The sequence below is a fragment of the Meriones unguiculatus genome, chromosome 2, assembly GCF_030254825.1.
Source record: "Meriones unguiculatus strain TT.TT164.6M chromosome 2, Bangor_MerUng_6.1, whole genome shotgun sequence".
NCBI lineage: Eukaryota > Metazoa > Chordata > Mammalia > Rodentia > Muridae > Meriones > Meriones unguiculatus.
In genome coordinates this window covers 173,993,165-174,009,332 of record NC_083350.1, presented here as the reverse complement: position 1 = coordinate 174,009,332, position 16,168 = coordinate 173,993,165, and the positions used below count along the sequence as shown (strand labels likewise).

Genomic DNA, 16,168 nt, shown 5'->3' with positions numbered 1-16,168 from the left:
GGAAAACATTTGCATATTACTATTATATATATATATATAGTGGATAATATCTAAAATACTTAAAGAACTCTTAAAACTCAACTATAAAAACAAATACCCCAATTTAAAAATGGGTAAAGAATACCAGACATAGGGGCATATGCCTTTAATCCCAGCTCTTGAGAGGTAAAAGACAGGAGTTCAAAATCCGTCTGGTCTACATGAGACCGTGCCTCCAAAAATACAAAAGTAAAACTACGACTGGGGTATGGTTCAGTGGGAAAGCAGTTGCTGAGCACGTATGGGGCTATGGCTTTGCTCCCCAGCACCACATAAATCCCAAACAATGGCGTAATCTGTAATTCCATGTGGGACTGGGCAGGGGCACCCTGAGGAAGATGAGAAAGAGGTTACCCCTAGCATCGACGTCAAAAAGAGCTATCCTGGTTTTGAGATAATTCACACGCCCTCCACAGTAAAACATAACCATTTTTTAACCTGCAAATTATACAAATTACTCACTTTGAAATTCTTCTAAATGCTATTCATTTAACTCAAAAATGTACGTGGGTGAGAAGGAGAGAGTGGTTAGGGAAAGAAAATGTTATTCTTTATAAGATATTCCCACACTACCAATAAGCTGTTTTCTGTCCAGGTAAACCAGCCTCAGAGGCCTCCACCTGAAATCTCAGCACTAAGAAAGCTGAACTGCAGGCTTGCTCCCCAACTCTGAGGCCAGTCTGGGCTAAAGTCCATATTGAGTGTTGCCAGCCTGGGCAACACAGTGAGATTCTATCAAAGAATTAAAATGAAAAACTTTTGAGTTCCAAACCTCAAGTGTATGAATTAAAATTTAAAAAGCCCAGTCTCTCAGAAACACCACAGAAGATAATGGAAGGAAAAACAAAAAGAGCTTTCAAAACCTCAGGTTGAAAAGCTGTAACATGACAAAAGGCACTTCGTTAGGGAGAAGACACCGGGGCAGTCCACCCGTGCGTGGAAAGGCCATTGCCCAAGCGCAGCCTCCTGCTTTTTGACCTAGAATAGGAGAAAACAGAGAAACCAAGTCTTCAATGGTTTCAAGTCGTAATCTTCTCTTGTTCCATCTGACTTCTTAGTTCCCTTCCACATTCCTCTGTCTTTGGGTCTCTCTCCTTTCCACAAGACGTGGTTCTGGCTAGCACTGCTTTCCCTTAACAAGCCACCATACATCTACAAGACAACCCAAACAGCCTACCCAAGACGAAAGGAAGCACATACCCACACAGAGTTTTGTACATCAGTATCCACAGCAAACACTTAGCTCAAATGCCTAATAGGTAAACGTGTTTGTTTGCTTGTTTGTTGAGACAGAGTTTCTCTGTGTAAGCCTAGACATCCTGGAACTCATTCTTTAGACCAGGCTGGCCTTGAACTCACAGAGAGTCACCTTCCTCTGCTTCCCAAGTGCTCTAACTAAAGGCATGCACCACCACTGCCCGGCGTATTTTTAACAGATTTTGAAGTTTCCATATACTGGAACGCAGCTCGGGAATAAAAACAGACAAGCTTGGCTGCAGAGTTGGCTCGGGGGTGAAGAACACGCGCTGCCCTTGTGGAAAACCCAGCTTTGAATCCCAGCACCCATGTGGTGGTCTCCAACAAGCCATAACTCTAGTTCCAGGGGATATGACACCCTCTTCTGACCTGCAAGGGCACCAGGCACACATATGGCACACATATATACATAATACATGCATTCATATGTACATACATACAGGCAAACACACATAAAATAAAAACACATCTTTTCAAAAGAAATAAGTGGATGAAATAGCCCAGCTACCAAGGCAGCCCTGACTCTGCTCAACAATAAGACCATCATTTTAAAAGTGAATGACTGATATAGGTGAAATAACAGGGACCCCAAAATGACTGTGCTGAGCATGGGGAAAGGAAACACACACACACACACACACACACACACACACACACACTGTGTGCTCCCATAAAATTTACATAAAATTTTATAAAACACAAACAAGCTAAAACAGCCAAAGGCAGACTAACGGTTGCCTCATGATGGAGGGCGGGAGTAGGACACAGAAGGACCACCTGATTGCAGCGATGGTTCCACAACTCTGTACAAAGCTGATTAAACCGCCTAATTAAATAAGGAACTGGCTGTGTGTCGACCACGCCTCAGTGAAACCTGACACAACTGGAGATGGACTCTAACTAAACCACATCAACGCCAATGTCTTTATAATGAAGAAAATGATTGTCTTTGTCTCTACTTGTGCTGGGAGTGAGGATTTCTCTCTGGCAAAGCAGAAACACTACTTTTATCCTATGTTGTTTTTCAAGACAGGGTTTCTCTGGGTAGAGAAACCTTCTTTCAAATGAGGACCAAAAAAAATTTTTTTAAAACAAAACAAACAAACAACAACAACAAAAAAAGAAAACACTATTTGTCTTTTCAAAGAATTTCCTCTTAAGCAATATTCTAAAATACAAGCTTGCCTGCAATTTTTCATGTCTAGTTCTGCTCGCATTGCAACAGCCTTGGGAATAAAGAGTTTCTGTCTCCACACAGCACCTGGACCACAGGAGGGCTGGTGAGTCTAGCATGGGCCATAGAGAGCTTCTCTGGCAGCTCTTAGGCTCTCCGGTCTTTGCCCTTCGGGGTTCCTTCGGATCCCTGTGCTAAAAACAGTAGCTTTCTTTCCCAGAATTATCAGCTGCCTTTTGAGTCTCGCACTTGGACAAACCCAGAACAAGACTTTTACCAAAACAGGTTTGGCCTGAGTGTACCATATGGATGCTCAGGAGAGTAGCCAGGAAGGCAGGACAGAATGCCCACTGTTCTCTCTTCCGAAGACGCTGGAGAATAACACCCCTTGGGGCCTCAAGCCACAGGGAGGAAAGACAGGCGAACACAAACTTCTGTGTAACTATGAGTATAAATTACCAGGCTCGTGCCCATCTCTGTATTCCCTATCCTAAGCGATGCCTGGCACTTAGGTTAAAAATAACGCTTCTAATGTGGCATTATCATTACCTTCCCCAAACTGACTTTTAAAACCAGCCTACTACTGATAAATTCAGCCTACTACTAACTCCAAAAGCTCATATTTATTCTGCTTTGTATCTCTGAAACTTTCAGAATAAATTTTCTCAACCTGAGCATATAGAAAGACATAAGACATTCTTCATTTAAAAAAAAAAAGCCAACTGGTGCCTGAAAACCTCAGACTATTCCTCATTTACTCAATTATTATACAGAAAAGTGGTACCATTCGCCAGCCTACAGAATTTAAGATACTCTTTTATATCATTTAAAAACTATAAGGTTATGATTTACATAAATATGATAGACATTTACTTTGGATAATACACATTTATAACTATATATTATATAAGCTATATATTACATAAATTATGTATGCTGTTCTTTATGGGTAATGTGACATATCTTTCAAAAGACTTTGTTTTATTTTTGAGATAAGGTCTTTTTACGTAGGCCTCAAACTCAGAGATCTGCCTGCTTCTGCTTGCCAAATGCCAGAATCATAGGTGTGTGCCATCACATCCACTAATTAAGGGAATAATTTTTTTAAATGGCAGGTTTCAGATTAAAACCTTTGCTGTCTACAAGTGTCTCCCCTATTATTAAAAGTAAAGTGAACTATTAAGATTTATTGCTACAGGGCATTAAATGCCCACTGACCTTTATAATAGCCAAAATCTAGACTATCAACATTTAAAGGCACATGCACATAATGTTGACTTCTCCTTCCAAAGAAATCATAGTTTTTCTGATTTGGTGTGCAATTCACAGCTAGTCCCTGATCCTACAGCAAGGACATACAGAGGCAGGATGAGAAGGGCACGAATGTAGACAATGTGCCCTAAAAAGAACTGAATCTCTGAACAGGCCAGTGAGGTTTCCAGGTTATTGTGGATTTGTAGATGCTTAGCTGGGAGCAGGTGGTTTTCATGCCATTAAAACACGGGGTCTCTCTAGCGGTGGTGCTGTGCAGTGAAGTGCCACACTAATGACCCCCAAATAACCTTCAGGGAACCTGTGCCTAGTAGCTCCCTTGTCCTCTGGAAATGGAGGAAAGTGAGTCTCATTCTTAACATGCTCAACTACCAAAGTCCTCTCCCATCCTAGAAGAGGTAGAGGGCACTAAGATTTCATTTCATTAGCTTCTATTTCCAAGACAAAAAAAAAAAAAAAAAAAAGGAAAAATATTGTTGTGGTTGGTTTATATCCCTGTGACAAAAACACGACCAAAAGCAACTTGGGAGAAGCGTGCATTCAGTTCACAGGTGCTATCAATCAAGAGCTGATGACTTCCTCTCGGCTTAGAGTTCATAGTCAATCGTGGCAGGCAGGGCAGAAACCTGCAGGCAGAAACTGAAGCAGAGGCCATGGAAGAGTGTTCCTAGCCCTTGCTGGAACGTTTCCAATACCCTAAGGTCACCTGCCCAGAGGTGGCCCCATCCACAGTGGGCTAGGCCCTCCCACACCAACCATGTATCAAGAAAATGCCCCACAGACACCTCTCCTGGCAGATGTCATGAAGCAAACCATCTTCCTGGTAGACATCTTCTCTTTCCAGAAGACCCAAGTTTGTGTCAGGTTGACAGAAATAAACAAAAAACAACCAACCAGCACAAATACAAAATATCTTCAGAAAAAGTCTCTGAGATTCATTTACTTTAAATAAAATATTATCTCTTCATATCTCAAACTCAACTTTGTCATAACACCGACTTCTACTTCATGGAAAACATGTCAGTATATCGAAAAGTAAAATGTTTACCTTCATGAATATTTTAAAAATGTTTTGTGCTTTGCCAAGGAGAAAGGCTATGTAGTGTTACAGCTATTGTTATGATTTGTGTGAGATGGGAAGTGTGCCTGCAGAGGTCAAGATACAACATTGTGGAGGTTGGTTCTCTCCCACTTCTATGGGTCTCAAAGATTGAGACTGGTTTTGAAGGTTTATAATAAATAAACATGCACCCATAAAAAAAAAAAAAGAATATGGCTTACTGTTGACTAAGAGAATAATGTATTCAAAGCATTTTGGAATCGAAACACGAGCCTAGCATGTAATCAAACCAAGCGTGCCACCAATATTACAACAAATGAGAAAGTGACATTTTACTGTTTAAAGTGAAAAATATATATATATGGACGGTTTTGGTCTTCCAAAAGGGAAAAATAAACTATCAGTGCACTGCTACACAGCGGAACTGTGCAAGCGTTTACAGATCCCGCACCCTGATCCTAAAGCCTGCACTACCCCAAAGGAAGTAAAAGATAAAACGTCCTTACTGTTCCAACTGCCCGCCCCGATACAGTAACTGCTCGGCATGTAGGGCCTCCACAAGGAGACACAGGTTGTGCTGGCAATGAATGGGTGTCTACAACCCTGCTTGACTGGGAGGCCCACTTGCTGATTTCTGACGCCAGTGCTTCCATACCAAGAGGGCTCTCCTAGACAACTACCTACCAGAGATTCATGTACCGAGGTCTGCGAGAACACAGATCACGGGAATCTCACGGTCTGAGGAAAAATCTGGAGTCCTATTGAGCAAAGTAAAAAAGCACAGGCGGTAATGTCTACAGACCAACCACTGTCTGCGTTTCACCGCCCCAAAAAGCTTCAGCCAGAAACTAATAGCATGGGCTTCGGGGACAGATATATCTCGGCTGCAAGTTCCCACTGAGCATCTCTCCAGCCCAAGGGACACAACAGTCTGAATCTCAGCTTCAAATTCTAGTCTCACCACTTAAAAGCTACAAGGAATGGAGTAGATCACTTAATTTCTTAGTGCCTTAATGCATACATCTACAAACTAAGCTTAATTTATAGCTATCTGACATACTCTTGTGAAAATTAAAATTGGATAACATGCAAGAGTACTGTGAACAGCTCTGTCCTGGTGTGACTTCTGTCACTGTGATAAAACACCGACCATAAGCAACTGCGGCAGGGAAGGATTTACTCAGCCTGTAGGTCACACACAGTCCATCACTGAAGGAAGCCAAGGTGGGAACCCAAGGCAGAATGAACTTGGAGCAGGAACCATGGAGTAACCCTGCTTGCTGGCTTGCTTCCCCTGGCTTACTCAGCTCTGTCCCCTATGCCTCTTCAATAAATGGTGAGGGGAAACTGGATATCCACAGAAGAATGAAACTAGACTCTCAGCCTCTCTCTGTACAAAAATCAATTAATAAAAGACCCTAATATACACCTCCTTCCCTGTCCCAGTTCCTTATGGTCTGTATTTTCCTTTATTTTTTTTTTCTTGGTTTTTTGTTTTGTTTTGTTTTGTTTTGTTTGAGACAGGGTTTCTCTGTGTAGCATTGGCTGTCCTGGACTCACTTTGTAGACCAGGTTGGCCTCAAACTCTGAGATCTGCCTGCCTCTGCCTCCCTGAGTGCTGGGATCACAGGCGTGCGCCACTGTGCTCAGCTATAGTTTTATTATTTTAAAATGCATCTGCATAGGAACATAACAGGAATAAAGCTCTGCAGATTCAGAAAGCACGCGGTCAGCACATGTTTTATGAATCCCTGACGCAAATTCACAGCCAGACTCACTGTTGTCTGAGCTACCCTCTTCCCTCCACTGGGAGAGGCATGCTGGGAAGCCTGGCAGCTGGAAGAGTGGTCCTCCTCTCCTGTTTGAGCAATAGCCCACACCCATCCATGCATTTTGTCCCTCCCACATTGGGCCAGGCTCATCTGACTCTCCCACCTCACCCTTCTAGCATCACTCAAATCAAGTCTTCTGAATACAGACGAGGAACAGGGCTGCTAAAGCAGCACTTTACACTGTTTCTTTGCTGGACACTCTCTGGGGCCCTCAAATACCCATAGAAGGCAGCCCAGGTTCCTCAGCCACTGTCAACATAAGGCCAGCACTCATTCAGCAGTGTCTCCCGTTCCCCCTACTTGCATATACCCTGACCCCCAAACCTTGACTCCTCAACCTTGGGTCGTAACACACTGGGTACAGCACTGTGTGTCAGAAGCAACTGCAATGAATAATTGTTTCAATATCAAAATGTGCTGTTTGCTTTTAAAAACTAATCTAGCAGGACAGAAGAGATGCTCAGTGGGTAAGAGCATTTGCTGCTCCTGCAGAGGGTCAGACTTCAATTCCCAGCACCCGTACAGCAGCCCACAACACACTAACTCCAGTTCCAGGAGATCTGCTGTCCTCTTCTGGCCTCTATGGGCACTGGGCATGCAGGCGGTACACATATATTCATGTAGTCAAATGCACATAAACATAAAAATAAGTCAGTCTTTCAAAAAGAGAAAAAAACCAAATTAGCTAGGTCTAGCTATGTGTAGTGATTTGTGCCTGTATTCTGCTATTGGAGAAGCTGAGACAGGAGTATCACTGGAGTTCCCATGGTCAAGGTCACTGTCAGGGTAACCACGGGTAATACAGTGAGATCCACCCTCAAAGAACTAAACAAAAATGCAACAACAATAACAGTAAAACATAGGAAGGACTTCAGGCAATGTCCACATACTTGCATTAGAAATTGGGTAGAGGGCTAAAGTGCACACACAGCATGCACAAAGTCCTGGGTTCAATCCCTACCACACATGGGAAAAAGTGAGTGTGTGTGCGAGCACGCAGGTGGTCATGAGCATGCTCACACATGTATAAAATAATCAGTAAAAATGGACATTCTTGTTATAGCTTCAGTATGAAATGTCCCCTGAAGGCTCATATGTTGATGACTTAGTCCCCATTCGGGGGCGTGATGAAAAGGTGACTGGATCATGACGGTACCACCTGAAGAAGAGACTTGGTGGAGGACACAGGTGAGAAAGGGTGTGTCTTATCTCAGTATTCCCCACCTAATTGGTTGCCATGAGAATGCAGATGTTCAGCCTGTTCCTTACACGCCAGGGACTTTGTGCCATTATATCTCTAGTTTACCCCAGACTTGAGGCAATGAAGCCAGGCTCGGACCCGCAAAACATGAACCAATATAGACCTTTCATCCTTTAAGGTTGCTTGGGTTTTTCCGGGGAATTTTGTCACGGTGGCAGGAAAGTGACTAGCACCCCCGACCAGTTTCTTTCAAATGCAGCATTACCACAGTATCTGGCCCTATCAAGCAGTTTGCCTTGCTTCAAATCATGCACTGCAGTTAACTTTTCTAAGATTTTCTGATCTTAAATAGCAAAAGAAGCCTGGCATTGGTAGCACACGCCTTTAATCCCAGCGCTTCGGAGGCAGGTGGATCTCTGAGTTCAAGACCAGCCTAGTCTACAGAGTAAGTTCCAGGATATTCAGGGCTACACAGAGAAACCCTGTCTTTATAAACCAAAAACAGAAAAAGAAAAAGAGGCTGAAGCAGGAGGATCTTAAATGAGGGGCCAACCCTAGACTATATAGCAAGACCCTTTCAAAAAAAAATAATAAATACGTAAAACAAGGGTGGAGGGTGGAAGATAAAAGGACTCTAAAAGAACCAGAAACTAAGAGGAGCCTTCAGAGAATCATTCTACCCCATCAGGATGGTGGCAGCTACACAAAAAGCTGAAGGCCAATAATCTTATTTGATGGATTATCTGCTCCCAGAGCTGATGAGAAATTTACTTTCCAAACAAATGCACTTAACATAAAAGTTACTGTAAAATGATCATGTAGATTAAAATGGACAGTGTACAAACACAGGAAACACAATGAATGGGTTTCCAGAATGGCACCTGTTGACAAAAGTCTGCTCTCAGCAAGGAAGTCTCCCTACTTTTCTTTCATCTAGGCCCACTGAACCATTTACACACTTTCTCTTCTACCTGAAATATTATCTTCCCCTTCTCCCTCCTAAAATCCTAGGATACCATGGAAAGTCAACGTCTTCTCACAAGTATTCCAGATCCTAAAAGCTGGCTCAGACAGACCACCACATGCTTAAGGCTGATGGGTGCCCTGTAGTTACAGATCCTAAAGCATTTCCCCTTCCCACAGTTAGGCAGAAGCTTCTTGAAGAGCTAGGGGGACAGCTCAGTGGATGAAGTGCTTGCCACACAAGCCTGTGGACCAGAATTTGCATCCCCAGCAGCCAGGGGGTGTGGTGGCCCACCTGGAAACTCAGGAGACAGACAGGCAGTCCTGGGTACAAGCTGGCTAGCTATATCAGCCAAACTGGCAAGGTCCAGAATCGATGAGAGACCCCCCACCTCAGTAAGTAAGGCTAGAAACCAACTTCTCGCCTACACACACACACACACACACACACACACACACACACACACACGAATGCTTCCTGAGAACACAGAACTCACTGACTCATCTTTGGACATCACACAACTCAACCCTGTTTTCCACAAGTGGCGCAACACACAGATAACAGCTGTTGGTGGCATTCAGCTGGTTTTCTTATCAGTTTGTTTAGAAGATGCACAAGGTCACAGCCAGTCTTCTACATTCACTTGCCAAGATGCTCCCAAGAACAGGAGAGAGGATCTCACTGAAGAGGAAAAAAGACCCCCCGCCTTTTTTTTTTTTTTTTTTTTTTTGAGAAATGCTGATGTACCACTTTAAGCCAAAACCATCTTTATTTTCTCTTAAGCCATAACGCATTTCTCCTCAGGTCTCTGTACACTATAATGTGAGATTTAAACATTCACTAACCTCAGCTGTAATGTCTGGAAAGAGATCACTGGCTGCACCACTTGTAATTTATTTAGGTAGAACTATTTCAGAGGGAGCCAATGGAACTTACACAAACACACAGAACACCACAAGATAAAGAGGACATATATAAAGGGAGAAAGAGAAAAATGGGACAAAGGGAAATTGAATGTAGCAAAGATGAGCTATCCTGAGGGTAAGGTTATCACGCCAAATGAATGTATTCTATAAAAGTCTACACATTTACTAGAGGGAGGGCAGAGGTTTGGCTCTCAGCACTTTTAGCTGCAAAAATCACAGGATGACTCAGTTGTTCAACAGCTTTAAGATGAAGACAAGAAGGCTTTAGGGTATATCTCTCCCTTGATCTTCATAAAAGCCATGCTATGTAATGCACCAAAATTCTCAATAACATCCTCGCAGTCGATTTGTCGGCACGACAGAAGACCATGCCTCATAACAACCCTCAGAGGCATAACCACAGCACACCAGCACGAGTACACACGCTGGAGAAGGCAGGCAGCCCAAGAAGAGACCCGGGTGCGTTACTCTTTGTGGGTCTAGATTTCATTCTATCTAAATTAACCTCAAATGCAGAGGCTTCACACACCACTTGCCTTTGACTATAACCCAAATCTGATGGTCACGTGTGCTTTTTCTGGAGAGAATGTCTGTGGTTTCCTAACACTCTCAGAAGGAAGCCCAGTGCAAAACAAGTCTCACTGATCAGAGTTCGGAACCTGCGTGCCCGGATCCTGCAGGCGAGCCTCTCCGTGGCTTCTCACCTGAGCCTCAAGACTGAAGCTCCTTTTGAACACTTGAAGTACGTTCTTCTCTAATATGAATACAAATGTTTCAAACTGTGTCCAGATATGCATGACCTTTAATATAGGAATGCCCACTAGCATGAGAGCATTTAAAAAATAATCCAGTCACCTGGATAAATTTCAGCCAAAACTGCACCAAAGGATTGGTAATTTTTCCTCTATACAGTGCTAAATAAATAAATAAATAACAAAATGCCTTTTGCCTGTGTGTAAATTATACGTAAGTGCACTACCAATCATTTTCCTGGATGATATTGGGGTGGCGGGTTCTTTATTAGTTTCATTTCATTTCATTTGTTTATTTATTTACTTATTTATTTATTTGAGTCACTGCTCTCGTGAAATTCATTATGTAGACCAGATTTCCTTTGAACTCACAGAGATCCACCTGCCTCTGGCTCCCCCGTACCTTGAGACTAAAGACCTGGACCACTATTGCTATAGTCTGAGCTTCACCGTAACCTGTGATTGTCTTGATCAAATGTTACCCAAGAAAATCACTGCCATAGCTTCAGATACATTCACAGGCAGTCACCATCATGTGGTGGATAGGATGTTTCAAGGGTCCAAGAGAATCAAACGAAGAGCCTGGTCCACTGGATTAGAGAGGTGAAACTTTTACACCTTATGCAACTCAATGACGTCATAGCCATTCAGGCTGGTCTTCAGCACAAGCTCAGAGATGAGTTTGTGGAGGGAAAAAACAAAACACTTGCTGAATATGCTATTCAACTCACAGGGATACCTGCCAATCTATTAACTAATCATAGAGAATATTCCTTTTCAGTAATCAGAAAACTCCAGCCTGATACCAGAGTGCTACTTTCTCAATGTCCATAGAATCTATAATTAATAGTCAGAAGTGTGCCAGATGTTCAAAAGAAGACACAGAGAATCTGGGGAATAAGTTAGTTATGGGCGCCCCACAAGCATCTTTCCAGTGACGAAAGTTGTGACTCCCACAGGTAAACCATCTCTCTCTTGGCTCTCACTGCCTTAATATGGCAGACTTCCAGATGCCTGAGCTGTCTTCATCCATAACAATCTCCCCATTGAGTCCTTCCAACTAAGACACAGAACAACTGAAGAAGATTCACCTTACATTCATTATCCCCCCCACCCCCGTATTTTAGATAAACTACTCCCAGAGAAAGCTGCTTCAGCAGTTGGCCCAAGGTCACAGCTGATACTAAGTCACAGAGATTCAGAGCCAGACTCTAAGTCAAAAAGCACTTACTTTCTCAGGGCACCATGGCACATGCCTATAAGCTCAGGTTAAAGCAGGAGGCTTGTGAGTTCGTGGCCAGCCTACACTCCATCACTAGACCCTGTTTCTAACAAGAAGCAAGCAAGCAAAGCCTTTCCTTTTCATCCTACAGGAAATGGTGCCTCAGTGGCAGCTTACCTCACCTACCGCTCATCTGGTGTAAATGGTTGTTCGGTGTTCCCAGAACACCATAAGCACACCATACTCTCACTTTTGGACTAAGAGTCTATCTCTCTTGCTAGACTGAAACGTCTGGAGGGGCAGAAGTTCGTGTCCCTAGCCTGCTATATATCTAGGAAAATATGCTAGCCTATTGTCCAGTGAAAAGGCCAATAAACCAAAGGTCTCACACTAGCCAGACAGCCTCAGGAAGGTCACAATTCCTCTAGCCATTTGCACCCTATCTAAAAAACAGGAAGAAATCAATGTGTAAGGATGAAATACACAGGGACAACTAAGTTCCCTTCTGAATCTAAACAGCACTTGTATGACTTATTTTATCAGTATGAATTATCACGAATAAAATTCAACTCATTTACCCACAGTGTTGTGTATATTTGTGTGTGTGCATGTGTACACACACAACTAACAGTTCGGAAAAGGCACCCTTTCTGAAAGGATGCAGCTATCATCCAAAACCTCAAACAGTGGCACCCTCCTCTGGTGAATGTTAAAGAATCCAAGAACACAAATGATAATAACTAGAAGCTGGGAGTCTCTTAAAATGATATAACAAGAGAATAAAAAAGCCAGAGAGAAGTCTCTCCGTAGTGTCTGCTGTTATCACGATCCCAACAGCAACCCAAAACTCATACACAGCACTCCCCATTTTACTTTCTTAAGGTAAAACAAAGCCAAAGAGACTGAACTGACCAAGCATGACAGGAGGCGACAGAACAATAACCCTATTTTTGTGAGAACTGATAATGGTAACTATTCTGCAAACAGCAAAGGTTCGATAAACAGCATTTCACGGTTTGGCTAGCAGAGGTCATCTCTTCCCTTATTGCTTCTTTAGCTGTAATGAAAATGGAGTACGTGTAAAATGCTTTGAATTAACGGAAAGCATCCATTGCATCCTTTCCTGGGGGAGAGGGCGCATTTACCCAGATATTACTAGAAATTGCTCAACTGAAACTTCTGGCTCTGCAGCTTCAATGTCTTGAAAGACTCAAAAAAAAAAAAAAAAAAAAGGTAATCATCCAATCACAAGTGCAAGGCTAAATCATGCCAATATGTCACAACTAGAGAGCCACTGCCCCAGTGTTCTCCAACACAGTCCATCAGGATTCAAAAGGTGTGCTTTCAAAACCCAGAATCAGATTATTAGCAACTGCTTTACTTCACATTTATAATAAATATGTTTATTAAATTATTTACAGGGAGAGACTCCCAGTTTGCTTCGCCTCCACTGAGTTCCTGCACATAAACTGAGCTTATGACTGAGTCATTAAACTATCTCCCTTGTCACTCAGGTATCTTTTTACTCAGTACGCGGTGTCTCCTATCTCCAGCTACCCTATGGTCAAGGGGAAGAGAACTCCAAACCACCCGAGACTACAAAAGTACAATGAATAAGAAACTTTCATTCTGAAGGACACGTTATAAAAGGAGTAAAGGGGGTGGGAAAAAAGGTTTAAAGCCAAATTCCATTCTTATCACCTAAGTTTTTCAACTATTTGCCATTTTCTGCAAAGCTGGCGAGGAGGCACTGTACCTGGGCAAGATTTGCAAACGGTGAGTGGAGAATGCAGATAAGATAATCAACTGAAAGCTTCCTTGATGTTAAAAAAAAAAAAAAAATATGTAGGCAAAACGGCCCTGCATTCCCTGGAGCCCACCCGGAGGAGGAAGAAGGGTAGGAATGCAGTGGAACCAAGAAGGTAAAGGCGATGAGGAATGCTGCCAAGAAAGAGGTTGGGGAGCAAGAAGCAATGAAACTGTTACAAGTGTCCAACTGAGACAAATGTGGGGACTCGCTCTGGAGCCATATTTTAACACTCACTTCGTCTGGGCACAGGCCCAGGGGCAGGACCTCTAGGAAACCTGAGTCTCCACACTCCCGGTATCGAATGTCGCAGAAACAGGCGAGAAAGACCTAAAGCGGGCTTTAGCCCATTTCCTGCTCCCAGATAAACCCCAAACAAAGGTTTACAGAAGGAAGGAGGCATCAGTATTTCCACGCCGGCCGCTGTACAGAGATCAGGTGTGCCCAGCCACCTCTGCAAAGGCCAGGGAGCCAAAATCCAGCAGTGGTGAGCTACCCTGTGTGCCCCACACACCCCCTACCTCCGCCTGACTGCACTCGCTAAATTGACAGAGTTGGGAAGAAGCTCGGCGTTGCCGCGGGGAGTCCTTCCCTCTCGTGAAGAGAGTGGAAGAAGTCACAGCCTCTTCACCTTCACTGAGTCTATCCATCTGATGCAGGAGGCTTCTGCCCTGAGGGGTGCACCCAAGACCCTGTCTTCCTTAGTGGCTCACTAGCCTCAAACTCGACAATCGGGACACTGAGGCCGGGGTGGGGGTCACTGTTATATACTAATGATTCTCCCCGGAGAACCAGCAGTCATTAACTGTCTTCTGACCTTGGGAACTTTGTATTGGAACGGCACGGAATAACCAGTGCATGTCTCTCAGCTAAACTGAACGCTCGTACCCAAGATCTCCTTGGCAGGGTCTCGGCAACTTGAATCAGTTTTGTCAGCACCAGGTCATCACCACGCCTCTCTCGCCCACACCCGACCGGGCCACGCACGCGACGCCCGGTTATTTACACAGACACAGACCCAGAGAACTCCTACCTCGCCGCCGTGCCCATCAAAGATGCCGAAGATGGACGGGTGCGTCTTGTTGGCCAGATCCGTGAGAACTTCGAACCGATCCTCCATGTGGTCTCTCCGGCCCTGGATGGAGTACACCGCCACGTTATGGCTCTTGAACTCCCAGGTCTTGGAAAACTCGGCCTCCAGCACGTCAAGTCCTCCGAGGCGATCGTTCTGCATAATCTCGGCCACCTTGCCCTTCACCATCTTCACGGCGTCCCGGCTGGACTTGACTATGGTCTTCACTTCGTCCGTGTGGAAGAAGTAACTCCACAGAGCCAAGCTGATGCACAGCAGGAAGAGCGTCTCGGGTCTCAGCAAGAAGTAGCGCATGATGCGACCCAGCAGAGACAGCAAAGTCATTGTATCCTCTATCATTTATTATCCCCTGGAGCCCCGAGCAGCAGCAGCGGCGCGCGCCCCGCAGCCCGCGGGGTCCGAGCACTGCGGGCACAGCCCGCGGGGACCCAGGCGGGGAGGCAGCCCGGGCCGGCAGGACGAGCCCACGGCGACTCGGAACAGTAGTCCGGAACGGTGGCAGTTTCCCTTTTGTCTCGGCAGCCGGAGGCCCGTTGCCGCCGCCCGCCCGCGCCGCCTTCCCTCTCCGCGCTCTTTGTGAGACCGCAGCGACGGCGGCGGCGACGGCCGCCGCGGGTGCCCCGGGTGGACGGCAGGAATCAAGTTAAAGTTGCGCCGAGCCGGTCCGCAACGGTGAGGAGGATTTCGGGGCGCCGGTGCCCGCGCGGTCCCTCTCGGGGTGCCCGCCTCGCGGCTCCCGGGAGCGTTTGGCAGGTGAGGAAGCGCAGGGCGCGAGAGCCCGGCGGGCGAGGGCTGCACGTTCCCTCGATCGCCGCGGCGGGCGAGCGCGGAGACAGCGGAGCGCTCGATTCCGCCACACACCCGGGGGGGTCCCGAGACAATAAAAGTTTTGCGGGCGCCCGGGCGAAAGCAGGGGGAGCAGCGAGCCGGGAAACGCGGCGCGATGGGTGCGGAGCCGCCGGCAGGCTCTGCCTGCCTCTCCCCGGCACCTCGCGGCTCGGCTCCGCTCGGCCGCGCTCGGCAGCTCCCGGCCCCACTCGCCCCGCCCCGCCGCGCCCCGCCCCCGGAGTGGCGCTTCCGAACCGCGTAGCACTCGGGCCAGGCTGGGGCCCCGAAGCCGCTCGGCCGGGTGGGCGCGCGTGGGCACCGGGCGGGGCGAGGGGCGGGGGGGAGCGGCGCGTCCGGCCGCTCAGCTCTAGTGGTTGGTCGATTCCGCCTTGCGGGCTGGCTCCCGGGGACAATGTGATAGTGACGCGAGGGCCCTGAGCACGGGTTTCTCGCGCGGCGAGGCCCTGCTTGCTGGGAGCCCGGAGCTGTACGTGAGCGCTCCCCCCTCCGGCACGCCGCGCGGTGGTGCCGTCCACGCCGGGCCCTTTGGTAAGGCTAGCGTGATGGGACACACTTCTCCCGCCTCGAGACTCGGAACGGAGCGGTGGGTTTGAACACCCGGGGCGGCCGCCTCGGAAGCCCGCTGGGATCTCCCGCGAGGGGGACCCCAACAGCTCGGTCACTCTGAAAGCAGAAGCCCCGAGCCGGCCAGACTTGCATGGCAACCTCGGGAGGGCCGGG

At 46.2% G+C, this 16,168-nt stretch overlaps 1 protein-coding gene across 1 annotated transcript in view; it reads right to left on the bottom strand.

Moving 5' to 3' along the window:
- The window catches only part of Ppm1l (protein phosphatase, Mg2+/Mn2+ dependent 1L), a 282,442-nt gene extending 266,872 nt beyond the window's left edge, over positions 1 to 15,570 (bottom strand). The window contains exon 1 of the mRNA XM_021648055.2: positions 14,540 to 15,570. Coding sequence (XP_021503730.1) covers positions 14,540 to 14,938 — 399 coding nt within the window. The 5' untranslated portion in view covers positions 14,939 to 15,570. The remainder of the gene's footprint in view (positions 1 to 14,539) is intronic.
- Between the last annotated feature and the right edge of the window lie 598 nt (positions 15,571 to 16,168).